Source organism: Coturnix japonica, chromosome 8, assembly GCF_054131305.1.
Source record: "Coturnix japonica strain WE chromosome 8, WE-NBRP24, whole genome shotgun sequence".
NCBI lineage: Eukaryota > Metazoa > Chordata > Aves > Galliformes > Phasianidae > Coturnix > Coturnix japonica.
The window spans coordinates 14598675-14625199 of record NC_140670.1 but is presented as its reverse complement, the minus strand read 5'-3'; the positions used below and the strand labels follow the sequence as shown (position 1 = coordinate 14625199).

Here is a 26525-nt window from a genome sequence, read left to right as displayed (position 1 = left end):
ATGGAACAGGATATTGGTGGGAGGGTTCAGCCTCTACTGCCATCCCACCAACATCCAGCTTTGATGTTATGGGACAGCATAATAATATAGGAAGTATTACTTCTGGAGCAGCACTTGTATATTTCACATTTTTGCTATTTAGTGTAGTTTTGATGTCTTTAATTTTTGGCACAAAAGGCAGCATGATATTAAAGTCACTGAAAAACAATTGCCTTTGTAAGACAGATGTTTAAGAAAAACACTTATAGTGGAGATCTGGGGCTTGTAATGTGACAGCAGTAGCACAACTGTTTGTGTATAGACTTTAATATCACTGCACGTTTTTTGTCGCTTGTATTTTTAATTTAAATTACATTACTTAGATGCCATTTACTTAGATGCCTTCAAAACCAATTAAGTAAAACAAAGTTCAGAGATAAATGTCAATGTAACATGGCAAAAATGTTGATAGGAATAACAGAAGCCAGAAGTGCAGTAGTTCCATGTTGGTACCACCCAAGTTCTGAGTAAAACAAGCAGCAGGGAGTTGCAGCCCTCGCTCTTGACATATGTGAGAAAGTGATGTGTGTTTGTAACAGCAGGAAAGTTGTTAGATGCTGCATCCATTGTCTTCTCAGAGGCTTTGTTTTTATTTTCTGTTTGTTTACTTTGAAGCCTGTTAATTCCACTTCAGATTTCCTGTCCTGATAGAATCCCAACTTGTTCCTTTGGGTTTTGTTTTGTCTTCTGTTTTGAAGTTAGATGTAAGCATCTGGAACTGAAGCCTGGTTCTCTAGTGTATAGGATTTGTAACTTTTTCAGCTGCTTAATTCCTCAGCATGTAGTGGTTCTGTTTGTTTTGCGTGTCTGCCATCTCCTGGTTAACAGTAAGCTTGAATTTCTGGTGAGCGTTGTATCACTGTTGAATTAGGAAGAGATATCAGTCCTATTCTTAAACTTCTGGGAAAAGTACCACAAGGTATCAAATTGCCAAGCACGGGGCCAGGCATGAAAAAGTGACCTACTTTGGTGGTTCAGAAGGGATTGGTGGTTTGTTCGGATTGCTGCGGTGAGCAGCACTACTTCCATCTTTTATGTTCTGCACGTGAGGAGTTTGTTCAGTGTCCCCGTCTCTTGAAAGATGGAGGTTTTAGGGGTTTTTCGTCTGTTTGGTTTCATTTTTCAAGTATGTGTTATAGCCGGTTGCTGTTAACTTGTCTCAGTTCCTGTGGTAATCATAGTTAGGTCACTGTAAAATGTATTAGTTAGCCTTTCAGACGAAGAACATGCGTGCTTATTGTAAATTACATGCATCAAATTCATTTGAAATCATCCCATTAGTTACACTGATTTAAAGTGCCAGAAAATTGATCTAAATTTCATAATTCAAGAATGGAACTAGTTTCTCTTAGTTACGGGAAAGCAATTATTTAGAGACTGACTGGAGCATGAGCACTTCTATAATAAAGCAGAAAAACAGAGAAGCAGCGGTGCTGGAGGAGTAGTGACAGGACTCTCACTGCTTGTTCTGGGATAATACCACTATAACCAGATTAAAGCTTAACTTACCTGGTGATTTCTGGATTTCTTGTTAAAGTAAGCATTCACAAACTGTCATGTATTTAACAATTGTATTTCTTTCCCTTTCTAGCCTCCTTTGAAGCTTTAGTTAACAAGCCTCACGTATGTTTAATAAAACCTTCAAATAAGTACCTTTTCCAGTTGTAATGAATGGGATGGTATGTTGGTGTAGATAAGAAAAAATCACAGATTTATTATGCTGGGATGTTTGAGAATATATCAGATCGTGGAGTTGCTTCAGTAAGCAAGTCAGGAGAGCTGTGTGTAAAGGAAAATGTGAGCTCTTTTTGTTGGTAAACCTTAATGCTCAGAGATACTGATCTGGATAAACTAATCCTGTTGCTGGTTTTCTGGAGCAAACACAGGCCATGATGAAATATGCATGCTGGAATTTGCACTTAGTGTTTTGAATCAAAGAAAGTGATATTGCACAAATGTAGAGGATAGCAGTCTTGAAAGGATGTCAGTCGCAGATGACCAAGTACATACGATGCTGATACATGGTGCTTCATTGTAGAATATTTTCAATGGCTTCAGACAGTTCTGTTTCCTCAGAGAGCACTCAGCAGTGAGAACCAATGTATTAATTTTTTCCCTTCAGTTATGATATCTGATTTAGAGTCCTTAAACTTCAAATACTTCAATGTGCAACTGAATTTGCATATCTTGGTACTGAGCTTTTTGTTACTTAGGTTCTTAAAATGATGAATAATGGACCTGCGTTTGTTGAATTTCCTGTTTCTTACTCATGCTAACATGAGTGGAGCCCTCAGCACAAGGATGTGGGTTTGTTGGAGCAGGTCCAGAGGAGGGCCACAGAGATGATCAGAGGGCTCCAGCATTTCCCTGTGAGAGAGTTGGGGCTCTTCAGCTTGGTGAAGAGTCCTTGATAGCAGCCTTATAGTACCTGAAAGGGGCCTACAGAAAAGCTGTGGAGGGACTTTTTAGAAGGGTGTGTAGTGACAGGACAAGGGGAAATGGCTTTAAACTGGGAGAGGATAAATTTAGACCAGATATTAGGAAGAAATTATTTACTGTGAGGGTAGTGAAGATGTTGGAACAGTTTGCCTGGAGAGGTTATAGATGCCCCTCTTTGATGGTATTCGTGACCAGGCTGGATGGAGCTTTGAGTAGCCTTGTCTAGAGGGACACATCCCTGTCTATAGCAATGTGGTTGGAATGAGATGTTTTGAAGATCCCTTCCAACCCGATCCATTCTGTGTGTACTACACTTTACTAAAACTATAGACTGTGTAGGGCTGAGCCAGCCAGAGGTGCGCCGAACAGAATGCCCTATTAATATTCCTGGAAACAGAGGAGGGGGAGCTGATAACCACTGAACTCCATATTTTCTTAATTCTTAAAGGTATTTACGATGTATAAGCTTCTATGTTAATTTCTCCATCAGTGCTGCCATGGTGTTTTATTTTTCCAAAATCAAATTTGTTTCAGAGGCTAATAAGACTGGATAAGCATTTGTGTCTACCTAAAACAGAAGATTGGTTTTGCTTTTGCAAATGGACTTTCTGAAATGGCTCATAATTAGCATACCAAAAGTAAATGAAAACATAATTATCTGTTGTTATTATTATTATTATATTTTACCATCATTTCGTTACTTCATATATGCAGAGAGCAACTCTGGTGCTAACCTGTGTGAGTACAAAACATGTCTACATGCATTAAGCTGTTAGCCAGTTAAAGGATTCTGAAATGTCCAGTATGGAGTTTGAGGAGAGGGTGGAAGAATGATGAAAGAGGCTTTGTACTATGTCATTTTAAAAATATTGAAGTTAAGCGCGTTGATTCAGAGAATGAAGTGATATGTGTGGGTTGTTAGACAAGTTTTGTCAGCTCTAAACCTGAAGTGATGATTTTTGAAATGGGATTAGGATGCTTTCATTTTACCTTTTCCAAGCTAAATTCAGCAGCTGTAATGAAAGAAAATTATAAAAAGCAGGTGAAAATGGAAAGCAAATTCTAGACTTTTTTTGTGTTCAGTGTTAATAGAAACACAGTGAAATGACTGCTTATACTAGACAGGTAGGTAAGCTACATGCACTCGTTTGCTTGCATTTGATGTTTCTAAGATAAAGACACCAATTATTTAGGTCAAAGTGATGCAAAAATATTTTAATCTTGATAGTGAGCTAAAACAAAAAGGAATCAGAGATGGAAGGGAGGAGATGAACCAGAGGCCATTATTAAAGCTTTTTGACTAATTTGTTATTGAAACTTTTAAGAATTAACATATTAAAATTGTGATTTATGGTTATCTGTGTAGCTACCCACTGGCTGCTTGGTGTGCATTTAAGTAGATAAGAAAATAATGTATGATTATGTATAATAAAAATATGACCTATCACAGTTAAATATGAATGGCCTATCTTATATTTATATAAATGTATAAAATTACCAATATATTGTGTATATAAAATGAAAGTAGGGTAGATTAAAATATTAAACTATGTAAGTATACAAAAATATAAAAATATGTATTTAAATGATTTACCATTTAATGATGCTTGCAATGGTGATTACATTTGCTTATGGTTAAGAAGGTAGAAATGACTTTTTTCAGTGGTAAATACATCTTTAAAAAATAACATTCTAGCTTACACTGTAAGAAGTACCATTAGCAATGAACATCATAGAGGGATTTGACAATGTATGAATTATTCACTGGTAGATTATTATATCTTTGTTGTTAGCATGCAAGATAATGAACGTAATTACTGTGGCAGGGTACTCAAGGGAATGTGCAGTTATTCCTTCTGTCTAGACTGGAGTTACCATCTAAAGGAGTAATAAGACAACATGGACTGAGTCTGGTAGCTGAGATGCTGCTGCTTATTTCCTTCTGCTGCTTTAGTGAATGTGTATGCTTTGTGTTCAGTCCTAGAGGTAATTTTATTCATTTTTGAGAACAGTAATAATGTTTCTGTTACAAGTCTGGTAATGCTGTGTACTGTCTAAAAGGATTTTGATGTTTAATTGTACAGCATTGTAGATTTATCCTCCTCTGTTAGATGGTCTATTATAGTACATCAGTATAAACAGTCTAATTGCTTAGGAAATCCAGGGTAAAAGGTTAATCAGCAATTTGCCTTTCTTTGAGGACTTAGCTTATTATGATCTACTTGTCTTAAAGAACTTTGCAAAGCATTAGTTTATACGTGTCTCTAATCTGTAAGGTTGCCCACCTGATCTTACATTAAGCTTTCTAATGAACCAAATACTTCTATTTTCTGTTCTATATTATAATGTAAATCATCTGTAGTAAGTCATCCTAATTAAAGTTGGTAAATCTACAGCTCTACTCCAATTACACACTAATCAATTATACACTAATTTAATTCTGCTTAGCTTGATACAGTGCATCATTAATCAGATTTACTGTATTAGAAAAAATAAGGTACATTCAAATAGGAGGAAAATAAAGGAACTTGCATTGCCAATGAGTGTGTACGTAAATGCTTTCTTATCAGTAATGTATTGTAAAAGATTTCATTAGTTCCGTGGGGAAGTATAACTGAAAGTAGTTTTTTTTGTGAGCAGATTATTGTTAAGAGCTGGAATTACTGATATAATAATAATATAATACATTTAAGTAGTTCATGGTTATTAATCCAAATTCTATTCCTCATTATCTAATATGTGCAGTTCTCTCTTCTAATGTTATTTAACTGATTAGTTGCAAATTGAATTTGCCGAAGTTACAATACCCTTGGTGGTAAGAAAACTGAAAGCTAATGGTCAGCTATGTGCCATTCTGTTTAGGCTTCAAATGTATTACCCCTGTGTAACTATTTGTGCAACTTTAGCTTTGCTGCTGATCTTACCAATGTCTGAAGTTTTGCAAATGCCATTAAGGAATACCAGATGTAGATGAAGTCTAGTCACAAAAGAGTGTATTTTTAATGGATACTAAACAGTACCATCCTTGCTTTAAACCAGTAATTAATAAGTAATGAAAAGTGAAATGAATGGAAAATGAAAATTGATTGTATATTTAATCAAGTCATCTTGCTAACGAGGTCAGAATAAACACTGCTTCAGTAAGGCGTAATCACACCTTCACATCATTTATGGCGTATGGTGTTTTAGCAGCACTGTAATGTAGGTACGAAGATCTACTGATAAGATAGTCCTTATGATGCGGTTGTGCCTAAACTCTGTTAAAATAGGAGTAAACTCATTGATCGTTCTGCTTGTGCCACTGCAGACTACCTGTATTGAAGGACTCTTTTTCAAAAGGATGGACATATTATGGGGAATGTGCTTGTGTGTGAGGGGCAGGGACAGGCATCTGGGGAATGAGATGGAAGTAACTGCCCATTTGGCAACTGACATCTTATTTTCTGAAGGTAAATTCTTTATTGGTCAGAATGTTGTAGTAAAGTGCTTCAGTCAAGCTAGCCACGAGGGAAAGAAGCTTTCTTTCAAGCTACTACGATTATTCACAGAGGCTGTCGGCAGGTTCTTTTTTCCCTTTCCCTTTCCAAAGTCTACTGCTTACTGAGGTCTTTCACTAAGAGAATCTGCTATGTTTGTGAGTTACAGGATGCAGCTCTCTTCAAAACTACAGATGCTGTGGAAAACTAATAGTGTTTCGAAAATGAAAGCTTGAAGAAAAAAACTTGTAGAAATTAGTTTGTTAATGAAGAGACAGCGCAGCAAATAATATTAGATAAAGTTTGCAGATAAATTCCTCTCGGTGGTAAGACTTAAAATGGTTAAAGGGAAATAAGACACTTCAACAAACGCTTTGTAAATTAAGATGGTAGGTAGGAACTAAGTTGAGTAAAAAATGAAGTGGTATCATGCTATCCTTTTGAACAGTAAGTTTTCAGACTTCTTTGGTCCTGAGGAGAAGGCAGGAAAACAATTAGGTTGTGAAGAAACTTCTGGAGAGCATTGCTTACCAGAAAATTAGTGAACACGTAAAACTATACTTAAGTCCGCTCTTCTGGATGGCACACATCATGAGATTCATAAAAAATTCTGCTTGTTTAGGTATAGAAAAAATTGTGATCAGAATTTTTCTCTTGGTGTGTCTGCTTTGGTCAGTCCGTGCTCAGGATTTTTTTGATCAAATGCATATTGAAAAATTCTTAAATGCAGATAGTTTCAGTGAAGGCTTTGAAAACGTACTTGATTGTCTTCCAGAATCTTCATTTAAGTCTTTTATGAGATGGAGTAGGGATTGTCTGCCATTGCTGTCACTTCCCTGTCCTAAGTAGAAGTTATATAGAAAGAAAATAGTTCGGAGGAATACCAGCAGCTTTCCAGGAGACAGCTAGACAACATTTTAGAACTTTCTTGTTTATGAACGTTTGATTTAACTTAACAATCTTTGCCAGTCAAAGTTTAAGTTCTCTATTATGTTACTGGAAATCAAACTGGAGCAATAAAAAGGTTATCAAAGTGCCTTGATTATCTTGTGCATAGCTTCTTGTCTTCAGGATGTGTCATGAAGTGATATTTTGTAATTAATTGTTTGGAAATAACGTGTCGTTTCTTCATGTTAGGCTGACAAATGTGCCATCAAATGTTATGTAATAACTCAGTGATTGTAGTGTGTTTGTGACGTTTTTTTTAAACACAAGCTTACTTCTGGGAAAACTTTCTCATGTTCATGTACCTAATTGCTGTCTCTGAAAGTGATTAGAAGTAATATGCCTTGATTTGTATTAAAGTTGAACAGCCAAGTTTGTACACACGGTTACTGTCATCTCCATTAAGGTATATTGACTTAAATTCCTTAGTTTAGGTAACTAGAGTTTATGTCAGTGGTCTTTGGCAATATGATTATACACATATTTTCATAGAACCAGCCAGACCAAAATATGAGAAGAACTGCGGTGGTGTAATGAAAATATGATTTTGCCTATAGGGTATCATACACTTTGGAAGATGGACTGTGTGCAGATGAATGAGGAAAGACGTAGTTGAAAGTGATGACAGAGTTCCTTTACAGCAGAATTGAATACTCCCCTGGAAAACTGTATTCCGGTTTTCTATGTAAATTTTGTAATGTTCACAGATGGCTTTTTCCAAGTGTTTGACTTGTATTCATCATTTACGCAATACATACAACTGTAAGGAGCTGAATGGGAGTTAAATTTCGAGTGAATAAAGTATTAGATAAAGCTGAATATTGAGCAAAACAGATCCTAAGCATATTGAGTTGAACACTGCAAATTCCTGGGTATGCTTTTCTTACCTTTGCTCCTGCAGAAAGAAGATAATTATACCCTTTTATCTTGGTGGGATTTTATGAAAATTTGTTTATACTCGAACACAGTTGCTTCACTGTAGAAATTATCAACTTTTTCAGCAGTATTTTGTGACGTAGTTCTGTCTTCATAAGCGGTTTATATAGGAGGTATAGGACCAAGAGCTCTAAAGGGGAGATGAAACTCAGAAAGTAGCATACATAAGGATGAGCCAGCTCTTCACAGCTTTTAGTGTGTTTGACTTTGAAGTTCAAACTGATTTTAGCCAAGTGTTTTTATGCATCATGAATACAATTTAATACATGTTATTTTTTGGAACAAACTCAAATTGCATAACTTCATTTGTCTTGCTTAAGGTTTGACTGTTTCCACATTGGAGTAGACCACTCAAGTAATAAATCCACGCTCACAAACATGGGAAACATGAATGTACTGCAATGTGTTGGAAGTTAATTTTCATGTGCCACGGTGCATGAGGATATTCTGTAAAGCATTCCAGTAACTCTCATTGCATGTCATTGAAAAAAGTAGCCCCTAAGTCATTGTCAGTGATTTTGTGATACTAATAGGATGGTTAAGTCATGATCCGTGCTGATTTCCTAGTGTTTGTGCTTATGTATTAAGAAGTCTGCTTCCTTAGTTCTATATAGAAGCCATAAGAAAAATCAAAACAAAAAGCATACCTTTGGTGAAAACTGTCATAGAGTTTTAAATTACTTCCAGGACTAATATCTTCTACATCATTTATTTTCAGAGTATGTATTTCTGTAATTTGAGGAGTGTTAGCTACTTAATGTTATGAATGCTACTAGAGAACTTTCCTTATGTTCTCACATGTTTTATATCCGCATAGATGGACTTCATAATGGACTTGTATTTAAGGCTTGAGGTTACAATCTCCCTTTATAATGAATGAGAAATGAACAAGAAAAATCATAAACAAAGAGAATATTTTGTAAAATGGATGGTCCTCAGCACTTAAGTTATAAGTGATATAAAGTTGCTTCCTAGAAATAAAAGCATTTTATCAATGTAAGTGCTAAAAGAAATATAGATATCCCAGATGTTCTCACTATACACAATCGACCACAATTACATATTACTGCTAAATTGTCTCCTCCAGAAAGAAGTTGTGTCTTTGAATGTGGCATAAAGCCACAACGTAATTGCTATTAACCCAGGAACATAGGAATGTAAGCTTTTAGTGCTCTGATTCTAGACAAGTCCATTTCCACTGGATTTTAACTGCCATCTGTTGTTAAATAGAGAATTAGAGATACAGATTTATACACTGTAGCAGAAAACCTAAATATTTGTTTCATGTACTTTTTAATACATATATGGACGTGCACGTATTTTCCTAATGCTTGTCGTGAATGTACTTCTTTATTGAATGTACTTTTAAAATTATTATTCTTGAATGAGTTAAAAATCGGGGTGAAGTTGTTTTGGAGACCGTATTTATTACCTTTGAATCAGCTCCTCTAGATAATACCGGAGGATAACATCTCAGTGCTGTTTGGGTACTAGAGTGTAGGCTTTAAACACAACTTGCATTTGGCTCTGTTTTGACAATAGAAGTTAATCTTGTATGGTTTTTGTTAAAGCACTGTTGAAAAAATCTTATTGAGCTATTTGTGGTGTTTTGGTATTTTATATTTTTTTTAAAGATGTTTAAGATTTCACATACAGCTTAATTGATCACATATGAAACTGTAAATTAATACCTCATGAGTTTTACTGACTGCAGGACATGGTTTGTAATTCAAAGCTGCTTTGTTCCTACCCACTAAGAAAAGACTCTGTTCAAGCAAACAAATTAAAGAGTTTGTTGTGATATCAAACTATTTATTAAAACTGAAATCTCTAATATTAAATTTATCACTTCATGGTGACTCTAATGATATGCCAACTTAGAACATAGATTTTAGGGAATGATTTTTAGGGAATGAATTTTTAGGGACTTGTAGGAATTGAATTAGAAAATGTGAATCTGCATTTAATTGTTGGTCTTAATGTCCCTTAGTAGAAATTTTGTAATCTTACTCAAAGAATTAACATGGCATACAAAAAGAAAAACCAAATACGAAAAGAATGTGTTTCTATTTCTCCTACCTGGTGTATGATGTCAGCAGAAACAGCAGAAAAAAACTGCTCATATTTGAAGTATAAAGTTGGAACTTTTAATTTTCTTATTAGAACTGGTCGGTTGTTCTTACCTGGAATGTCGGGATGAACAGCTTGGTTTGCAATCCCCTTTTTTGACTTCAGTTTTGGAAGGATTTTTTACATGGCCTTCTTATACTTCCGCTACTTTCACAATGTAATGATTAAAAGCAGGAGAGGGAAATAAAGGTTGATACAATTTAATTGGCCCTGCCTTGTACATCTTCCTGGTTACTGCAGGTAATTGTGATCACTAAGGACCTGAGGAAGCTGTATAAAAACTTTTGAGGGGAATTTGTCCTTCAGTTCAGGAAAAATTAACAACTGTGTTTGTTGATTGGATTGTGAAGCCATTTGAAGTCTCTTTATGTGTTTGAGAAAGAAGAGGAAGAGAATACGTGTATGTTTAGAAACTGCTAGTTTTTGCTACCTGCTAGAAAAGATTCAAAAGCTACAATTCTTATCAGAAAGGTCAAGATAAATTTCATATTTTAAGATCTTTGAAGACCCCTTCACCTTTTAAAGAGACATATACATAAACACTCAGATGTAGAAGATGTGTATGGGAAGACCTGTGTAGGAACAGTCAGTTGTTTCGGAAATAATTTCTCTTCTAAGCGGTGGATTACCAACAAGGTAAGCATCTCTGTAATCAGCTTTTCCTGTCTTGAAGCAGAGAAACAGTGATTTGGTATTCTTGCAAAGAACTGATAGCCTACATGAGTCAATTCTAAGGGATGACCAAATGATCTTCATCAGAATTAGTACACTGTTCTCTGAGAATGTTTCGCTAATTGCTCTTGATTTTTGTATAAGAGAAATGTGTTTTTCTTGACCTAAGTGACTGATCTACAGTGGCAGAGCACCTTTGGAAGAAATGATTTTGATGGCTTTGGTACTTCATGATAGTTGTCAGGTTTCTTGAACAGCTGGGTACTTGTAATCTTCTGAGAGATTAAGATTTAATTTGATTATGTATAAAATTATAGTTTTGGTTAGTGGTGTCACAAGTTAAAAGCATGCAGTTGGGTTTCATGTTTCTCTAATTTGCTTATGAGAATGGCACATGAGAAAATGCCAAAAGTACATTTTAAGTTGAGTTATGTTTACATTTCCTCTGTTGTTTGCTAGATCAGTGATCTCATTGAAGTAGGAAATGCACAGTGATTTGTAAAGAAAATATTGACATCAGATTAATGGCTGCTGAGTGATCATTAACTGCCAGGTGCTTATGCACTGGTGCTTTGTTCCAGTAACTTTCCAGACATAGATATGAAAACTCGGTGCTTTGTAGCATCTGGGTTCCCATTTTTCCATCTCCATATATTTTGATACGTTGTAAACATGAAGTAATGTGTTTTTGTAAGGTTGGGGGTAAGAAAAAAATTCTTCTCCTTTTATTCTATCCCACTTGGGAGGGGAGATGTATTCTTTCATGCACAATTATTTTGAACTATTCCTCTTTAGGAATGTTGTTCCACGAGAGCTGCTGTGGTTCTGTGGAACTTAACAACTGAACACAAGCTTCTTAATAATAGCGTGGAGACTAATGCAGGGTATCACTAAATATGCTTTGTACTGTTCATAGTGGCAGAGTATACACAGACGGGGGAGGTTAAATGAGTGGTTAATCAGAGGGAGACTTTCTGTGTTGCTGTATTTGGGTCAAATGTTTGGGTTGTTTCTTTCAGGCCATGAATTATTGTTCTGCTGTGCAGTTAGTCTTTTAGTGCTGCTTGGAACATTGCTTTTGAAATGTTTTATGTGGTACTATTCCCCTGCAGCTTTTTTGTAACTTGTGATTTTTATCATTTCTTTCCCTGTTCATTGCATATGCTAATTCTTCTCCAAAAGGTGACCCTCTGAGATTGTGCCTATGGAGTGAAGAGCTGGGCTGAATTGTCATAGGCTGTAGGATGAGTTATTTTTAGCGGTTGGCATTTCAGGCTGGAACACTTCATTCTGTCGTGCTTGTTAATGAGTCATCTGGAGAAAATGGGCTTCTTGCTTTCTGAGCGGGTCTGTAGCAAATAATAATAGGCTAATCTCTGCAGGAGATATTCTGTCAAGTAACTAAGGCTTCGACTAGAAAATATGTTGAAATGGAGTCGTATCACCTCCCTGTATAAGAATAAGCATGCAGTTATTATGATTATTATTTCATTTTGATGTATATAAATATCACAAATACTGGAATACTGATAAAGAGCCCAGTAATGGTGTAAGAGTAAAACATTTTTGAGAAAAAAAGGTTAATTGAAGATGGTCACCTTTTGCAGAGAGAGAGGAAGTACCCGATTGCTTTTTAGTTCAGAACACTATTTCCTGAAATCTAAACATATTATCAATTTTATTCTAACTATATAATGCCTTATATAGGGTTTGTGTATTTGAGAGAACCCCAAAATTATCAATATTCAATGTAGTTCTAACGTATTCAGTGTACTTCTAAGGGTTATCCTGTGTTTTTGTTTTGCTTTTTGCTGATGAATATGTAACGTGGCTTTTTTCCTTTGCACATTTTATAGTCTCTCCCTTGGTGATGACCTCTTCTCTCCAAATATGAAGATTCGGTGTTGATACAACACAGGCTTTGTTTCATAGGTGAAAATAGTGCCACTCAGCAAGAAAGCTTAATGTAATTAAGAGCATTTGATCAAAGTTATTAATTCAGATGCTTTATTTATTTATTTATTTATTTATTGTTTCCACGCTTGAAATTGCAGAATTCAGTAGTGCAGGTGATTCATTTGAATGAGGGCTATGTAAAGATACAGACCAACAAAACCCATAAAGGAAATAATTTTAAGAACAGCTTCAGCATCATGCTGTCTTATCACTATTGGCACCTCTAATGCTATTTACAGCTGATGTGTTTGCCTTCTTTTGTTTACACATCCTTTTTAGAGTATGAAGAGAACTTTCTGTTTGGTTGGCCATAATTAGAATAATTTTTTTCACTCCTTCCATAATTTAGCTGTTTGAGTTTTCTTATTTTCAATTATCAACTGTATCAATTATTGAGATAACCTTTTTATCTTTTTTAGTGAAATGTTTGTGCGTTATTAGTCCCTCTTGAGCCTTCAGCCCACACTGTTTTAAACTCATCTTTATCATGTTGCTGTGATCACTGTACAAAATCTTTAACCAATTAAGTCTAATTATTCTGATATTATTGGGGTTGATACTAAGTAACCCACAAGCCAGGGAGTGGGTTAGTGAAGATAAATATTTTGCATTTTAGAAATGTGTATGCATGGTAGGCAACAATGTTGCGGTAAGAACGCTTGAGATACCTTTAAGTAAGCTGGCGGAAGTTTCAGAGTTCAGCTGCAGCAGCAGCGTGGAACTTAGCGTGGGGAAAATGTGCCCTGTGTTTTTGTAGAAAGAGTTACCCCTTCTAAACTCCAGGCTGCTGTGGCTAGACTGCCTCCAGACCTTGGTCTTGTTTGCTTATAGCTGCTTTGAGTGCACATGCTGATGCTCCTTTAATTGCCTTCACAGCAGGCAATTTATATGTGTTCCTGGGTAGCAGAGTGTTCTACATGTCCAGTTGTCAGATGTCATCCCACCAGCATAAGTTCTTTTTGCTTATAGGAGTGCCAGGAGGTTTTTGTATTCTCTGAAAGTGAAAGCAACGCGTTCCCACTTTACTCCTTACTGCTACTCCAACAGTTCAGTTCCTTTCTAAATCTCCCCTGGTGCGGAGTGCTTAAGATGTCAATAAACAGCTGATTCCTTCTCTGGTGCCTTCTAATGAAAATAAAGGTTTGGACATGTGATTATTTGCTTATCAAAAACTTACAGAAAGGAAATGTGTTTGGGAGCGTATATACTTGTGATAATAAGCATTGCCTGTGGTTTTGGGTTAAAGAAATTCATGTTATTACTCACTGTCAGTTGGTGACTGTCATAAGGAGTGTTCTAGACAGAGCTGTACTGTGAAACAGGAAGGTCAAAGAGAATTGAACTAGAAGTCTTTTCAGGAATTCATTATTGATGGCATTGAAAGTAGGGTTTTCTGCACTCGTGTTGCTTGTTCCTGAAGACAATCACTATAGTTCACTGCATGCTAATAGCTTATAGTGAACATATACTTTTGTCTTGGACTACTGAAATGTTCTTATGTATTTTTAATGTTTACTTGGTTTAAATATACTGATTGAGTAACTAATTGAAAGTAATTTGAAATAGCGCACAGAGTGAAGAAAAAAGATATTTTAGCACTGTAGCTTAATTGGCATGAGCCATTTATGTTGTAAGCATAAAATTGATTTAGAGTGTTGTTAGCAACTTTCACTATTGTTTTGAACTTTGTGTTAGTAGAAAGACAGTATTACTCAGATAAATACTTAATCTGATGGATGTATGGAAGCAATTAGCTTTTGAAACAGTGCTGTCTGCGAAACTTTGATATTTTATTGACTCAGAGTTAGAATCAGACCCTGCAACTTGGTTAACTTTCTTCCCATTTTGATGTATTTATAGATAAAAGTACAAATTACAAAGTTGCTGCAATACTGCAATAAAATATTTCTTTCTGCTAAGTGTGCATGTGTGAACACGTTTCTCTCTTTGTCAGCTCTCTATAGGCAGCTTAGTATGATTTGCACAGCAGCTTTAGATAATCTAAATTGTAGCAAAGATAAGGTTTAAGATCTCTTGTTTGATGACTGAATGCTTTTAATATTAAAATATTCATGGCAAATATTCTTTTAAGTTAAACAAATTTTTGCTTTGATGTGAACTGGAGTAAGTTGATGCTTGTGAAGCAGCAGTTTCAATTAGCATTCACTAAAGATTTATTGACAGTTAACACCTGGTCTCTGCAGAGCCAAGTGGAAAGCATCTACTGCAGTCTCTTGTGATTACTGCATAATTAGGATTATGTTCTTTAATTTGCTTTTAATTTTGTAAATGTAGTCTTATTTTAAAAAGCAATTCTACTCATTTTCCTGAGTATTTATTGTGTGGGATACATGAAGGTATTGATACTAAAAGAATTAAGAAGTATAGTACTTTCTAATTTGATTGACTTGCTGTTCCATTGGTTAGTAGGAAAATTTGGGCACAAGGAATTTAAGAGTAGGTCTCAGAGGGCATGTATTCTTGCATGTATTCTCTTATCGCTTCTAGGAACAAAGAGAAAATGACAAAAAAATTCTAGGTATGAAGTATCCCTCAAAAATATATAAAGAACATCAGGGCCAAGCATAAACGCTTCTTTAATAGAGCCAAGAAATAACTAGAGAAATGAACTTGTTCCTTAATGCTCCAGAACGTAACTTACTGCATCCAAGGATGAAGGAGGTAGATGCTTTCCCTAGCCTGCAATGTCTTCCGACCCTCACTGCTTAGATATAAGGGCAATTAGCTATTTCTGGTTCTGGACACACTGTCACAGTACTGCAGTGTGAATCCATGGGTGTATTGACAAGATTCTTTTGGTCTTGGCCAATTACTTAGAAAGTATTTCAAAAAAGACTATACAGAGGCGAAGTATTAACTTGTATTGAGTATTTCCATCATTATTGAATTGATGGAAATTCTCTGATAGTATTTCTGATTACCCGTCTTCAGGTTGAAACTTTCCGTTAAGTGCTTTGATTAGAGCTTTAATAGGGAGCAAGTTTTGACAATACCCCTTGACCTTCTCTTATAGTAATTGTACATAATAGGCATGTTTTAAGGTTTGTGAATGTGTTCTGTGTAAATGTATTTGTGGCATTCAGCAATGGTTGGAAATTCAATCTTTTAATAATTTAGATTTATGGTTATTCTTTCTGTTTTGCTACAGTGCTTCAAAATATCAGCTTGCCTTGTGTTGGCTGATGCTTCTGACTGCAGTCATCTACATTTTTTCAGATATTGTAGAGGGGGAAGATATCCAGATAATCTGGAATAAGAGGAACTTTTCACGAACACTTGCATAAATTTGCCTGAGACTTTGCTGAGAAACGGGGAAAAAAAATTACCTTGAGAAATGTCTTTAAATCACGATCCTTAAGAGCTGATGTTTTAACCTTACGTTTGAATGACTGTTACTTTTTCCATCTTGTTTCAATATGCCTAAATGCAAACACATGTGGAAAATGTTCTTTTGGCTTTTATCAAACTGACATTTAAGTGCATTTTTTTCAACCTCGCTAACATTTGTGGTAAAATATTTCAAAGCTATGAATCTTGCAATTTGCCTATGCATTTTTTTCTTCTTTCATATATTAACATTTGGTACTCATAATCCTAACCTGGTTGGAATTACTGGCTATTTTCATTTGCTGTTTGTTTGGATGAGGTGATTCGGAAAATACTTTATGTGAAATTCTAGTTTGCAACAGTAAATACTTCCATGAAGAGTCACTGTTTTCTGAACTTTTATAAATACAAGAAAAAATTATGACAATCTGCTACATTTGATTGTAGCCGTCCTAACACATTTAGCTTTCCGTTGCGTTATATGTCCATGTTGCTAACCTGTCTGCAATACTTCCTTTTTAGCATGTTTTATTCTTCCCCTTTATTCCCCTACCCATTCCTGAACTCTTTAATTCCGTGCCAAGCTAATAAGTAGAAGAGCTAGCTCTGGGTAAATGCAGTCATTGCCAAGCAGCTGTTACAAAGTTTTCTCATGTACCTCTGTGATTGTACCTCATTTCTCAAAGGCAATACTTTGGCTCTTTCAGGACCAATTTTAAGCCAGAACAACCAATTATATCTGCATCTCAATCTTAGCCAGCTTTATGTAAAAGACTAGGGATGAAGTAAGTCATATATAAAATTGTTTTTATAGGATTCAAACTTTGAATGTTGTGTTGTACAACTTAGAGAAATTAGGTATGTTCTTTCAAGTACGAATTGCTTTTCTTTTTACCCACAGTTTTTGCCCCGAAGTTCTGTTCTATAAATGAGTACCTCTTCCTTAAATCACAATGAAGTTTCACTTAGGATCTAGTGGTGAAGGCTTCTGGATGCAAGCTTAGTGGGGGCAGGCTGCTTTTCCCCCATGCCTTCCCCATCGGCCTGACAGTGGGGCTGCCTGTGGTGGGCTAATGCAGACCTCAGACCAGGCTGCAAGGCAGTGTGGAAGGTGACAGATGACAGGCTTGTTCGGATGTATGCAAACTACCATGCCCTCCAAGGCAGTGGGATTGCAGGTTTGGCATTGTTTAGGTTTCTGTTGATTAATTCCTTGAAGACTTCCTTAAAAAATGGCAATAATACTTGGAACTTCTGATGTAGTTTTACTGATCTTTTGGTATTCTAAAAGCAGGCTTGTATAACGTGATATTCACTCACATAATTCATCTTTTATTTATGAAATGATTTCATCGACATTCTGTCACAGATTACTTAATGTGAAGATTTAAGTAGATTAAAAAAAAAAAAAAAAGCAATTAAAAGGATCAAACGTCTAATTGTTGGTATATTAGTCTGGTTCTCCTCACAGCTGAACACTTCAGTTGCAGCCATATTTTAATATGACCTCTTCTTGCAACTAAAAATAAATATCTGGGAAATGTGTCAGAATCACCATTAATTGTGATTTTTTAATTAAAATCTAATTAAAATTCATCCAATAGCTTGAAAGCATAACCTACTAGTCTACCTTCCTCTCTAAGGGTATTAACAAAGCTTGCCTCTGTGGTTCCAACTTACCTCCAGTTACATGCAACTTGCAACCTTTACTTGATTACTTAAGAGATTTTCATGTTAATATTTTTCAATGTATTTATAATACCAGGCAAAAATGTACAACCTGATGGAATTACTGGATTATCATTATTCAAAATAAGCAGCTTTTTTTCTTCTGATCAGGTTGTCTGGCATACAGAAGCAAAATGGGCAAGAATTATTTTTTCTCTTTTTTAGCTGGCTTTGGCAGCTGATATATACGTATTTTTTTCCCACAAAGTGTAGCTTCTTGCAGATGAATGCCACTGAGCTCTTTTTAGGTAATAAGCAGATATATCAAAAGATATCCAGGGCAGCGTACCCTAGTGAAAAACATGAGGTTACATTTCTCTACTTCTTGCAGATAACTAGCTCCTGACATATGTATCAGAGGCAGTTTTCTCCCAAAGCTCTGACAGTTAAATTTGGTAATTCCATGACCATTTTAGTCTTCGGAAAGCATTCCTTTGTAGTCCAATATAATTGGTGTCCAGAAACTTAATGGCATTACTTTCATTACTTTAATTTACCTTGCTGTTAGTCCATTTCCTTATGTAGTCTGCGTTCAGTTGTAGGAAATGTTTCATGTGCTTGTTTTTATTACCAATTTAGTAATGATGTGCCCAACATGATTATTTCTTGCCGTGTGACACAGAACAAGATTAGAGCTCCAAAAAACCTTGTACTCTGTGTGAAGCAAGCTAGAAGAGATGAGCTGTTGTTAGGCTGGAGAATGGCTTTGGGAAATTATGCAACCTTCTGGATGATTTCTGTAGACATTTTGGTGAAAGATAGTCTAAAGAAAGATTTGAAATAGATTTATTAATATTCATAGGAAATGCTGGTAACTGGACATGGAGTGGTATCATGGGATAGTCAGAGAAAAGGTATTTTTGTTGACTGCTTTGTGCTCTGTGGCTGCTGTAAGTCTGAATGTCCTTAATGAGGGATGGTGTGTTTGATGCTGTGATGCTCTACAGGGCCATGGAAGTGAAGAGAAGCATCTCCAGCTTGGAAGGTTTGGGAAGGGAGAGAGCGGCAGAGCTGTGTTGCCAAGTGGTAGCTGCTATACCACGTCTTTCCTGTTGTCTGAAAGTAGAGATGAGTTTGAGGTACTGAGGTGAGTTTTTCTCTTCAGGGAATAAAACAGGGCATTTTAGGAGGCTATATGAGAAAGGATAATGAATTTAGTAAGAGAACCAAAGAGATGGATAGTGATGCTCACAGTGGGTGAATGTCCAGCATGGCAGCAATGGAGGTGAAAAAACAGCAGGACTTTCTGGGGGAAGTCATAAGAGCTCATTGATTTGACTGAGGTTATGGTATGGCATCTGTTGCTGGAGTCTGTGCCTCCTAGAAAGATGCTTCCACCTCCTGGAGCATAAAGAGGTGTAACTTGTTTGGCTTTTTTTTTTTTTTTTTCTTTTGTGTAATAGTTTCTTCTGTTAACCTTCTTACACTTATTTTCATAGACACTAGCTCTCTCAAAAGTGAGGTTACTGGATAGTCTTATCTTTCAGTATCAAATAGAAATAGGATCCAATTGTCTTTTTAAACAGAGGGGAGGAAAAAAAAGTGACAGAAGTGCTATTGCCTCTAGTATAATTGAGCAAAATATTAACACCTCCTCCTTGGCAGTGCTCGAGTTGATCAAGAGTATCACAGCTGAAGACACATGCTGTTGCAAATGTGAACTTGTTTTTGTTAGAACAGGCTGCAATATGGTCAACGCATTAGTGGTACCAAAAATAGGGCCCCCTTTCTATGGTGCTGATGGTGGTATTTATTATTCTGTTATTTAAGGTAATGGTATATTGCTAGGTCAAGGGAAAGGTCACGGGTACAGCAGAGCCTGAAGCACACACACAAACTCTTGTTTAGTATTCACGGGCCTTGGTGGAGCTTCTACAGTTGAACTTCGTTTCTACAGAACTTTATAAAAAACAGGTAACGTGTTTCTGAGTCATGTTGGAACAACAAAGCTTTCTCTTCATGGATCAGACATACAGCAGACAATGGAAAAGTCAATTTTTACGTGCTTCGTATGACATTTTTTGTGACATCTTGAAAAATTTGTAGATTTTGATTTCCTTAGGATAAAAGGCTATTGGCAGTCTTAATTTTGGGATCATATTTGGTAAAAGTTTATCAACCTCTTGTGGATTAAAACAACACAATTTGATAGGCAGTGGAAAACAGAGCCATGGTACCTACCTTGCATTTTTATGATGTCTTGCTCTATTTTTAAATTGTGGCCTATGAAAAGAGTAGAGTTACTACATTAATACACAGAAAAGGGAGTTATGTGTTTCAATGTTGAGTCTGAAATAATGAATGAGAGCAGTCCTTGTTTGCTTGTCTTATTCTGTTAAATAATTGCAAAATAATTTTTTGACGTTGTTTCTTATATAAATAGAGCATTGAAATCTTGACAATAAGGTGGTATTTTAAAGCTATTTCTTTCCATCATTTGTTTCCAAAATCAAATGCCACCTATTTTATTCTATCAATATTCTTTCAAACTAAAAACCGAATTATTTAAATGCATTGTCATTTAAATTTAGAGCTTCTATTATGTCATCCATTACAATATACTATGTAAGGTTTAACATGCCACAAAGTAATCAAGTCACTGAAACATCAGATGCTGTTAGGTAAAGGAATTAAAATACTAATTGGAATGCTTGTTGATATATTAAAAAAGCAAAAATAGCTGTGTGATATAGGCACTCCAATAGGTTGAAAAGGTCAGTTAAATTGAAGGAAAAATACTGCCAAGATACTAACTTAATTCATGGCAGTTTATGTGTCTCTCTACTTGAGAAGCAATTGTTATGAGATTTGTTGGTTTTTGTTATTTTTTCCCCCTTTCAACTGCTTGCTATTTGAGGTTTCAATTCCTCGACATAGAATTGATGGATAATTAGTAGTGTGGATAACTGTGAGAAGCATATATAGTAATTTAGTTCTTCGTTCTTTCTAATTGCCTGCCCATTGGTAGTTTGTTAGGGTGAGTAGCTCATTATTCAAATATTTTAAATGGAAATGACTGTAGAAATAATAATGATCTTATGAGTAACATGAGATTGAAAAGTATAGCCTTCTAAATAAACAAGTTGTTATTTAACAAATCTGTCCCAAAAGGCACTGTTCAGATGCTATAAGGAGATGTGGGCTGTGGGGAGGAGAACTAAGTTTGACCAGTAGCATTCGTTTTCGTTTTTGTTGTGTCTGAGATAAAATGTCACTGTTTAAAGAGATGCTAGAATTAAATACAATATAATATGCTGGAATATAGTAGTTCTTCAGAGGGGGCAAGCTTCATTTTTACAGGTAAACATCTAATGCTAGTAGACCTTACAGGACAAACATGCTATTAATTAAGGTTGTCCTCAAGGTCATTTTGAACCTCAAATATGCAAATTTTTGCATTAAACCTTTTAGCTTGCCTGGAGGAGTACTTCCTCCTGAGTCTAATGTCTTCTGAGGATGTTAATCTTGCTATTTAATCTACTCATTTTCAAGCGTGCCTAAAACTTGAAGGGTGGGATATTTGTGCTGAGTTTCTCTCCCTGCAGTGTCCACACCTCTCTCCTTCCAGTTTCCTTTCCTGTTTTGCTTTACTTTGCTTTTCCATAGCCCGTGACTAGTGAAAAGATTAGTTCTGTGGTCAGTGTTCTGTGATGCAAATGTATCCTTGGCAAGGAGGAGTCCCTGATGTAATTTTATCTGGGTGGTCTCAATCCTAAAGTTGCTCTGAAGTACAAGGGTAGATATTTGCCTAGAAAGTTGATACATTTTGTTTTAATATTCAAAACTAAAAAAACCAGGTGATGCAAAAAATTCTGTGCTTTCATAGCAGCATGCCTTGAGGATTTGAAAGGTCATAATGAGATTATTATTTTTTTAAGCATAGTAATAGATTGGTTCACAGAAGTCCTTCACCTGTCAAAATGCAGTAATTCACGTGAAAATAGATCGTATCCCAGGTGCTTGTTCTTAACTAACCTTCTAGGTTGATGAGTGAGGATGAGTATCTGAATGGTTTCATTTATAAGATGCTTGTGTGCCCAAGCATGCATTTTGTCAATCTGAAAGTTCACTGCAATCATACTTGAGTTTCAATTAATGTGTTTCAGGTATTTACTGTAGTTAGAATTTTAAGGTAAAGGACTCCATTTGGTGTTACATGCTTCTTCATAGTTTGGACAAAGCCTAAATAGACAGCTTAAATTCTGTGGCAGATAAAGTATCTGAATTTATCATTTTCAGATATCATGTCCTAATTTTCTTTTTCTTTTTTTAACAGATTTGAAGAACTTGTGAAGAAGTTCAAAGTAGAATATCATGCCGGTGGCTCTACTCAAAACTCTGTCAAAGTGGCCCAGGTTTGTTCTCTCTTAAAAATAACTGATTGTTTGGAATATTGAGTTTGAATTAACTTGATGCTTTGTATTGTGTACAGTGCCTCTAATGAGAGCTACTTAATGTCTCCATGTGAATCTGTTTCCTAGAGTGTTTTTTGGTATGTTTTTGAATTTATCTGTCCTGAAGTTTTACTCTTTGTTTCAAACACTTGCTGTTACAGTTAATAGCTATAATGTGCCTAAAATGGGAGATGGAAGGGTTGTAAGAAATAATGAGCCAGGTTCTTCTCACAAATTAAATAGCGTAATAGCAAATGGCAAGGACAAGGCCCTAAACTGTAGCAAGGAATCTCAACGTTTGGAAAATGAGGCACAAAGAAAATGGTTAAATGTGTTGCCCAGAGAAGTTTTTGAATCTCTCTGCTTGCAGATTTCTGTAAGTGACCATGATGAGTCCTGAAGCAACCAGACCTAAACTCAGAGATGGCCCTTCTTTAAGTGATGGGTTGGGCTGTGACCTGATAAGGTCTCTTTCAGCCTGCATCATTCTGTGATGCCAACCACAGCTATTCTTTAAGAACTTGGAAGCCTGTCCATCAAAGAAAAAATGCAAGGCTTTTTTATATGAAGGTGTTTCCTCTGTCTGAATCTAATGAACAACAACGATGAATTGATTTTGAGATATTGTTAGCTTTTTTTTTTAAATAATTGAAACATGCCTTTAGTCACAATCCTATTAAGAATATAATTCTGTGTTTACTTTTAGGTTGTGTGCAACAACTAGTTCAGAGTCATGAAATTCAGTTTCTATTTATCTATAGAGATTGCAGAGCTCTAGAAGCAAATGTACGTGGTAGAATCAGAATTACAAAACTTGGACTTGTTCTTGCATGCCTCCTTGAAGTGACTTCTTTGACCTCAGCTAATTTATTTCTAAACTATATTTGATACCTTACTGCCTTTTAGTCTGGCTGTCAAAATGTTATTTAATTATTACACTATGAACTGCGCAAAACAATTACAGTGTGAATTGGAAAGGGAAAAAATAAAAAAAGACAATTCAAGCGGTGAAACATAGGGGCTTCTAAGTCAGTGCTCCATTTTTAAACTGATAAGTTTTTGTCAGTGAACTTTTCTCTCTACTTTGGCTCTGAGTTGGGACCTCATTCAACTGCAGTTGCCATCTGGAATTGAATTTGTCTCCAGAAGGGTTGTCATCTCCTAGTTTTTGTTTCAAATAAGATTGAAACTTCAAACAGTTGTGCATGAATAACATAACATGACTAAGAGGCTTTAAAATGATGGATAGAAGGGTGAGAGAGAGGGAGAGAGAAAGAAAGGAATTCTGGAAATCTTAAAAGAAGCTGTTATCCAGTAAGCTCTGGCAGAAAAAGAAATGTGAGGACAAGGAAAAAACATTGAAATGTAAACCAAAAATGAAACCCGAATTTTTTCATCAATATTCATTGGAATATTGGAGAGGGGATAAGTGTGTGAATCATCTTAAATCTTTATAATTTAGATACGTATTTATTCAAAGTACCATGAAAAAGCAAAGATTCATTCAAGAAGCCTTACTGCTGGTTGAGAAGCAGAGGGTTAATGAATCTTAAGTTCAGAATGCTGAGGCAGCTGTACTCAAAGTTCATTGTAGGTTCTCTGCAAGGTGATATCCTAAGAATAAAATTCATATTAACTTCTCAGCTTGTTATACCCTATAGGGATATGATGGTAAAAGTGTGCTTGAAAAGAACCTTAAGATACAAACTCAAAATTTTGTTTGAGAGTTTATAAGTTGATGAGACTAAAGGCGTGTTTAAGAAATGCATCTTTGGAAAAGTGACTGCAATGAAATAGAATTTGAACAGAATAGTGGGAAGTGAACAGCCTCGAAGGTCTGGCAACTGATTTTTTTATTTTGATTTTCTAAAGTTCACTTCAGAATGGCAATAGAGTTTTATTAAGGACTGTAGTAGGAGAAGTAGACAGCAGTTAATAAAAGGATTGGAATTTAAAAAGAAACGACAAACAGAAGAATTTAAGAAGCAAGTAATAAATGGGGTCACTGAGTTATTTCAAGTCATCTCCTGCTTTCAGGTCAGAAAAGCAGCACTGTGTTGAAACAAAATTACCAAAGGCAGAATGGCAAACTTAGAATATTTAATCTTTTGCAATTGGAACAGTGAAACAGTCCATAATCCTGCTTACATGCTGTGTGGTGGTTGCCACCTCTGTTACACATTCTTTTATTTATTTATTTATTTTTGTAAAGTCAACATTTTTCTGTCATGTCTGTAAAGAATGAGGATAGTGAGGATGACTCGAAGGCTGTTCCTGAAATGCACAGGCCAACTTTAAGAAGTCTTAGAGATAGTGTATTTATCATGTACAAGAGATCTGAGATGGTGAGAAGATGGTAGGAATAAGAATAATAAGAAGATAGTAGGAAGAAACTCTGTTTTATGAAGAAAAATAGGAAGAAAATTAGACTTAAATCATGGAACTTGATTTTGGGAACTAAAGTTTTGAAGTGGCAATTACAGTGGAAATTAAGATTGAAGAAGCATCTAAAGGATTAACCAGTATTGCAGTCAGGCTGTGAAGAGTGGAATTACTTAGGTTCTTCTAGCAATTTGACAGAAAGGAAAGATCTGCAGTGCAGCCCTGAAGGATGAATTGGACGTGTGAGGTACTAAAGGAAATCTTGATGTTCTTTCAATACTGTCTTGTAGTAGAACAGAAGTTGAAGGTGTAGTCTGCTGCAGGAGTGAACTACGGTTGCAGAATCTACGCTCTGAGAATCAAAAAATTGCATGTTCCCTGCCTAGTTGGGTATTATGTGGACTGGGTAATTTGCCAGGGTCAAAGAGGAAAAGGGTCTGCATGTGGTAGGGAAAACAAAATTGATTTGGAAGATGTTCTACTCTAATAAAGTGCTGTGGAGATTTGCAAAAGTAATGCAGAAGCAGAGAGAAACACGCATTAGAAGGAAAGGAGCCAATCAAGAACGAACGCATGGCAAAGATAAATTAAAAATTGAGAGAATTGAAAATAAATGGATGAGAAATCTGGATATCTCACTAATAAAGCCATGGAGAGAGGACGCTTATGTGCAACTCTTCTGGGATGTCAGTGTTGTTTGAATGTGTTGATCCTGTAAAGAGTGAGGAAGTCAAAATGATTTTGGCTTCACCTAACTCACATTAGGAAGGACGAGAGAAAAAGAAGTGATTGATGTGTTCCAGAAATGGCAGCAACAGGCATAAAATGAAAAGATAAAAGAAATGAGATTATAGTTCAGTCAATCCTTAATGAGTTTGAATTAACAGCAAATTATGTCTTGGAAATATTAATTTATATGATGAGGGTAATACTGACAGAAATAACTGAGGAAAATGGAAACGAAGGTGTGTGAGGGAGAAGACAAAATGGTTTGAGTGAATAGGAAATAAGCAATTAGGAAGGAGAAAAGAGTTATGAAAAAACTCAATATTGCTCTGATTGTGTGTTGTTTACTGTTCCACCCTCATTTCTTTCTTACCATTGATTTCTATTGTTTATTTTCATCTGTTAACTAATTTAATTAACTAATTTCAAATGACTTCATCAGGAAAAGATAAGTAGAACGGATTGGGTACTTTTAAGGCCTTAAGGAAAATTTATATTGAAATAAATATCTTTTCTTTCAGATGTTTAGTACTGTGTAGAAAAGTGTGCCAATAGTGACAGACAGTAAGGAATAGGGAGAGGGAAAGAGAGATGATGGTAGAGGGTTTTTCTGTGTGTAGTACAATACAGAATGAATGCAGTAGGAATTCAGATCAGGACTTAAAATGCAGGTAATGCATTGTGAGATGCTCTTACTGTTAAGCGTGTTCAATGGGAATTTCTTCTATCTTGGCCAACTATTTGGGTGTGTCAGTAACTTCAAAATAACTTCAAACTTTCAAGTCGTAGAAGTGAAATAACCAGGCATTTATCACTGAACATCACTTGATAGTGGTTTGGGAAATTAAGACTACAGATAATAAAATAAATTGCAATAATTTCTGAAATAGAAACTAATGTTTAACTTTGCTGTTTATTGTGATCTTTGCATTGGAATTATGTTCTCATACCCATACTTTGTTTTGCTTTCTGTTTAAAGTTCAAGTTCTGTTGTATACTTAAGAACAGGGAGGAATGGGGATATCAAGTTGAAACTGCAACATGCTGCTACTCTGACCTTTACTTGTCTCATTAAATTTTGGCTTTATATCTAATATGATATCTGACATCTTGCTTTAATCTGAGCTCTTGCAATCCCTCCAAGTGATTGGATCCATTATATTAAGTCTATAAAATATGCATACATGTAAGTGCATGCAGTTCATAAATAATGGATTGGTTTAGAGTTCTGCCAACAAACTAAATTCAGCTTTGTGAATACAGTATTTTACTACTCATCAGCTTCTTTCTGTAATTTTAATCGAGACTGCGTGCTTGTCTAGCAACAGACACTGATCTGGAAAGGAAAAACTCT

The 26525-nt window shown here is 35.7% G+C and overlaps 1 protein-coding gene across 4 annotated transcripts in view; it reads left to right on the top strand.

Annotated features, from left to right (window-relative positions):
* Window positions 1–26525, top strand: part of ADK (adenosine kinase) — a 253442-nt gene that overhangs the window by 48617 nt on the left and 178300 nt on the right. For all 4 annotated transcript variants that reach the window (XM_015866530.3, XM_085554286.1, XM_015866531.3 and 1 more), the window contains one exon: window positions 21946–22024. In XM_015866530.3, the coding sequence (XP_015722016.3) occupies window positions 21946–22024 (79 nt within the window). The remainder of the gene's footprint in view (window positions 1–21945; window positions 22025–26525) is intronic.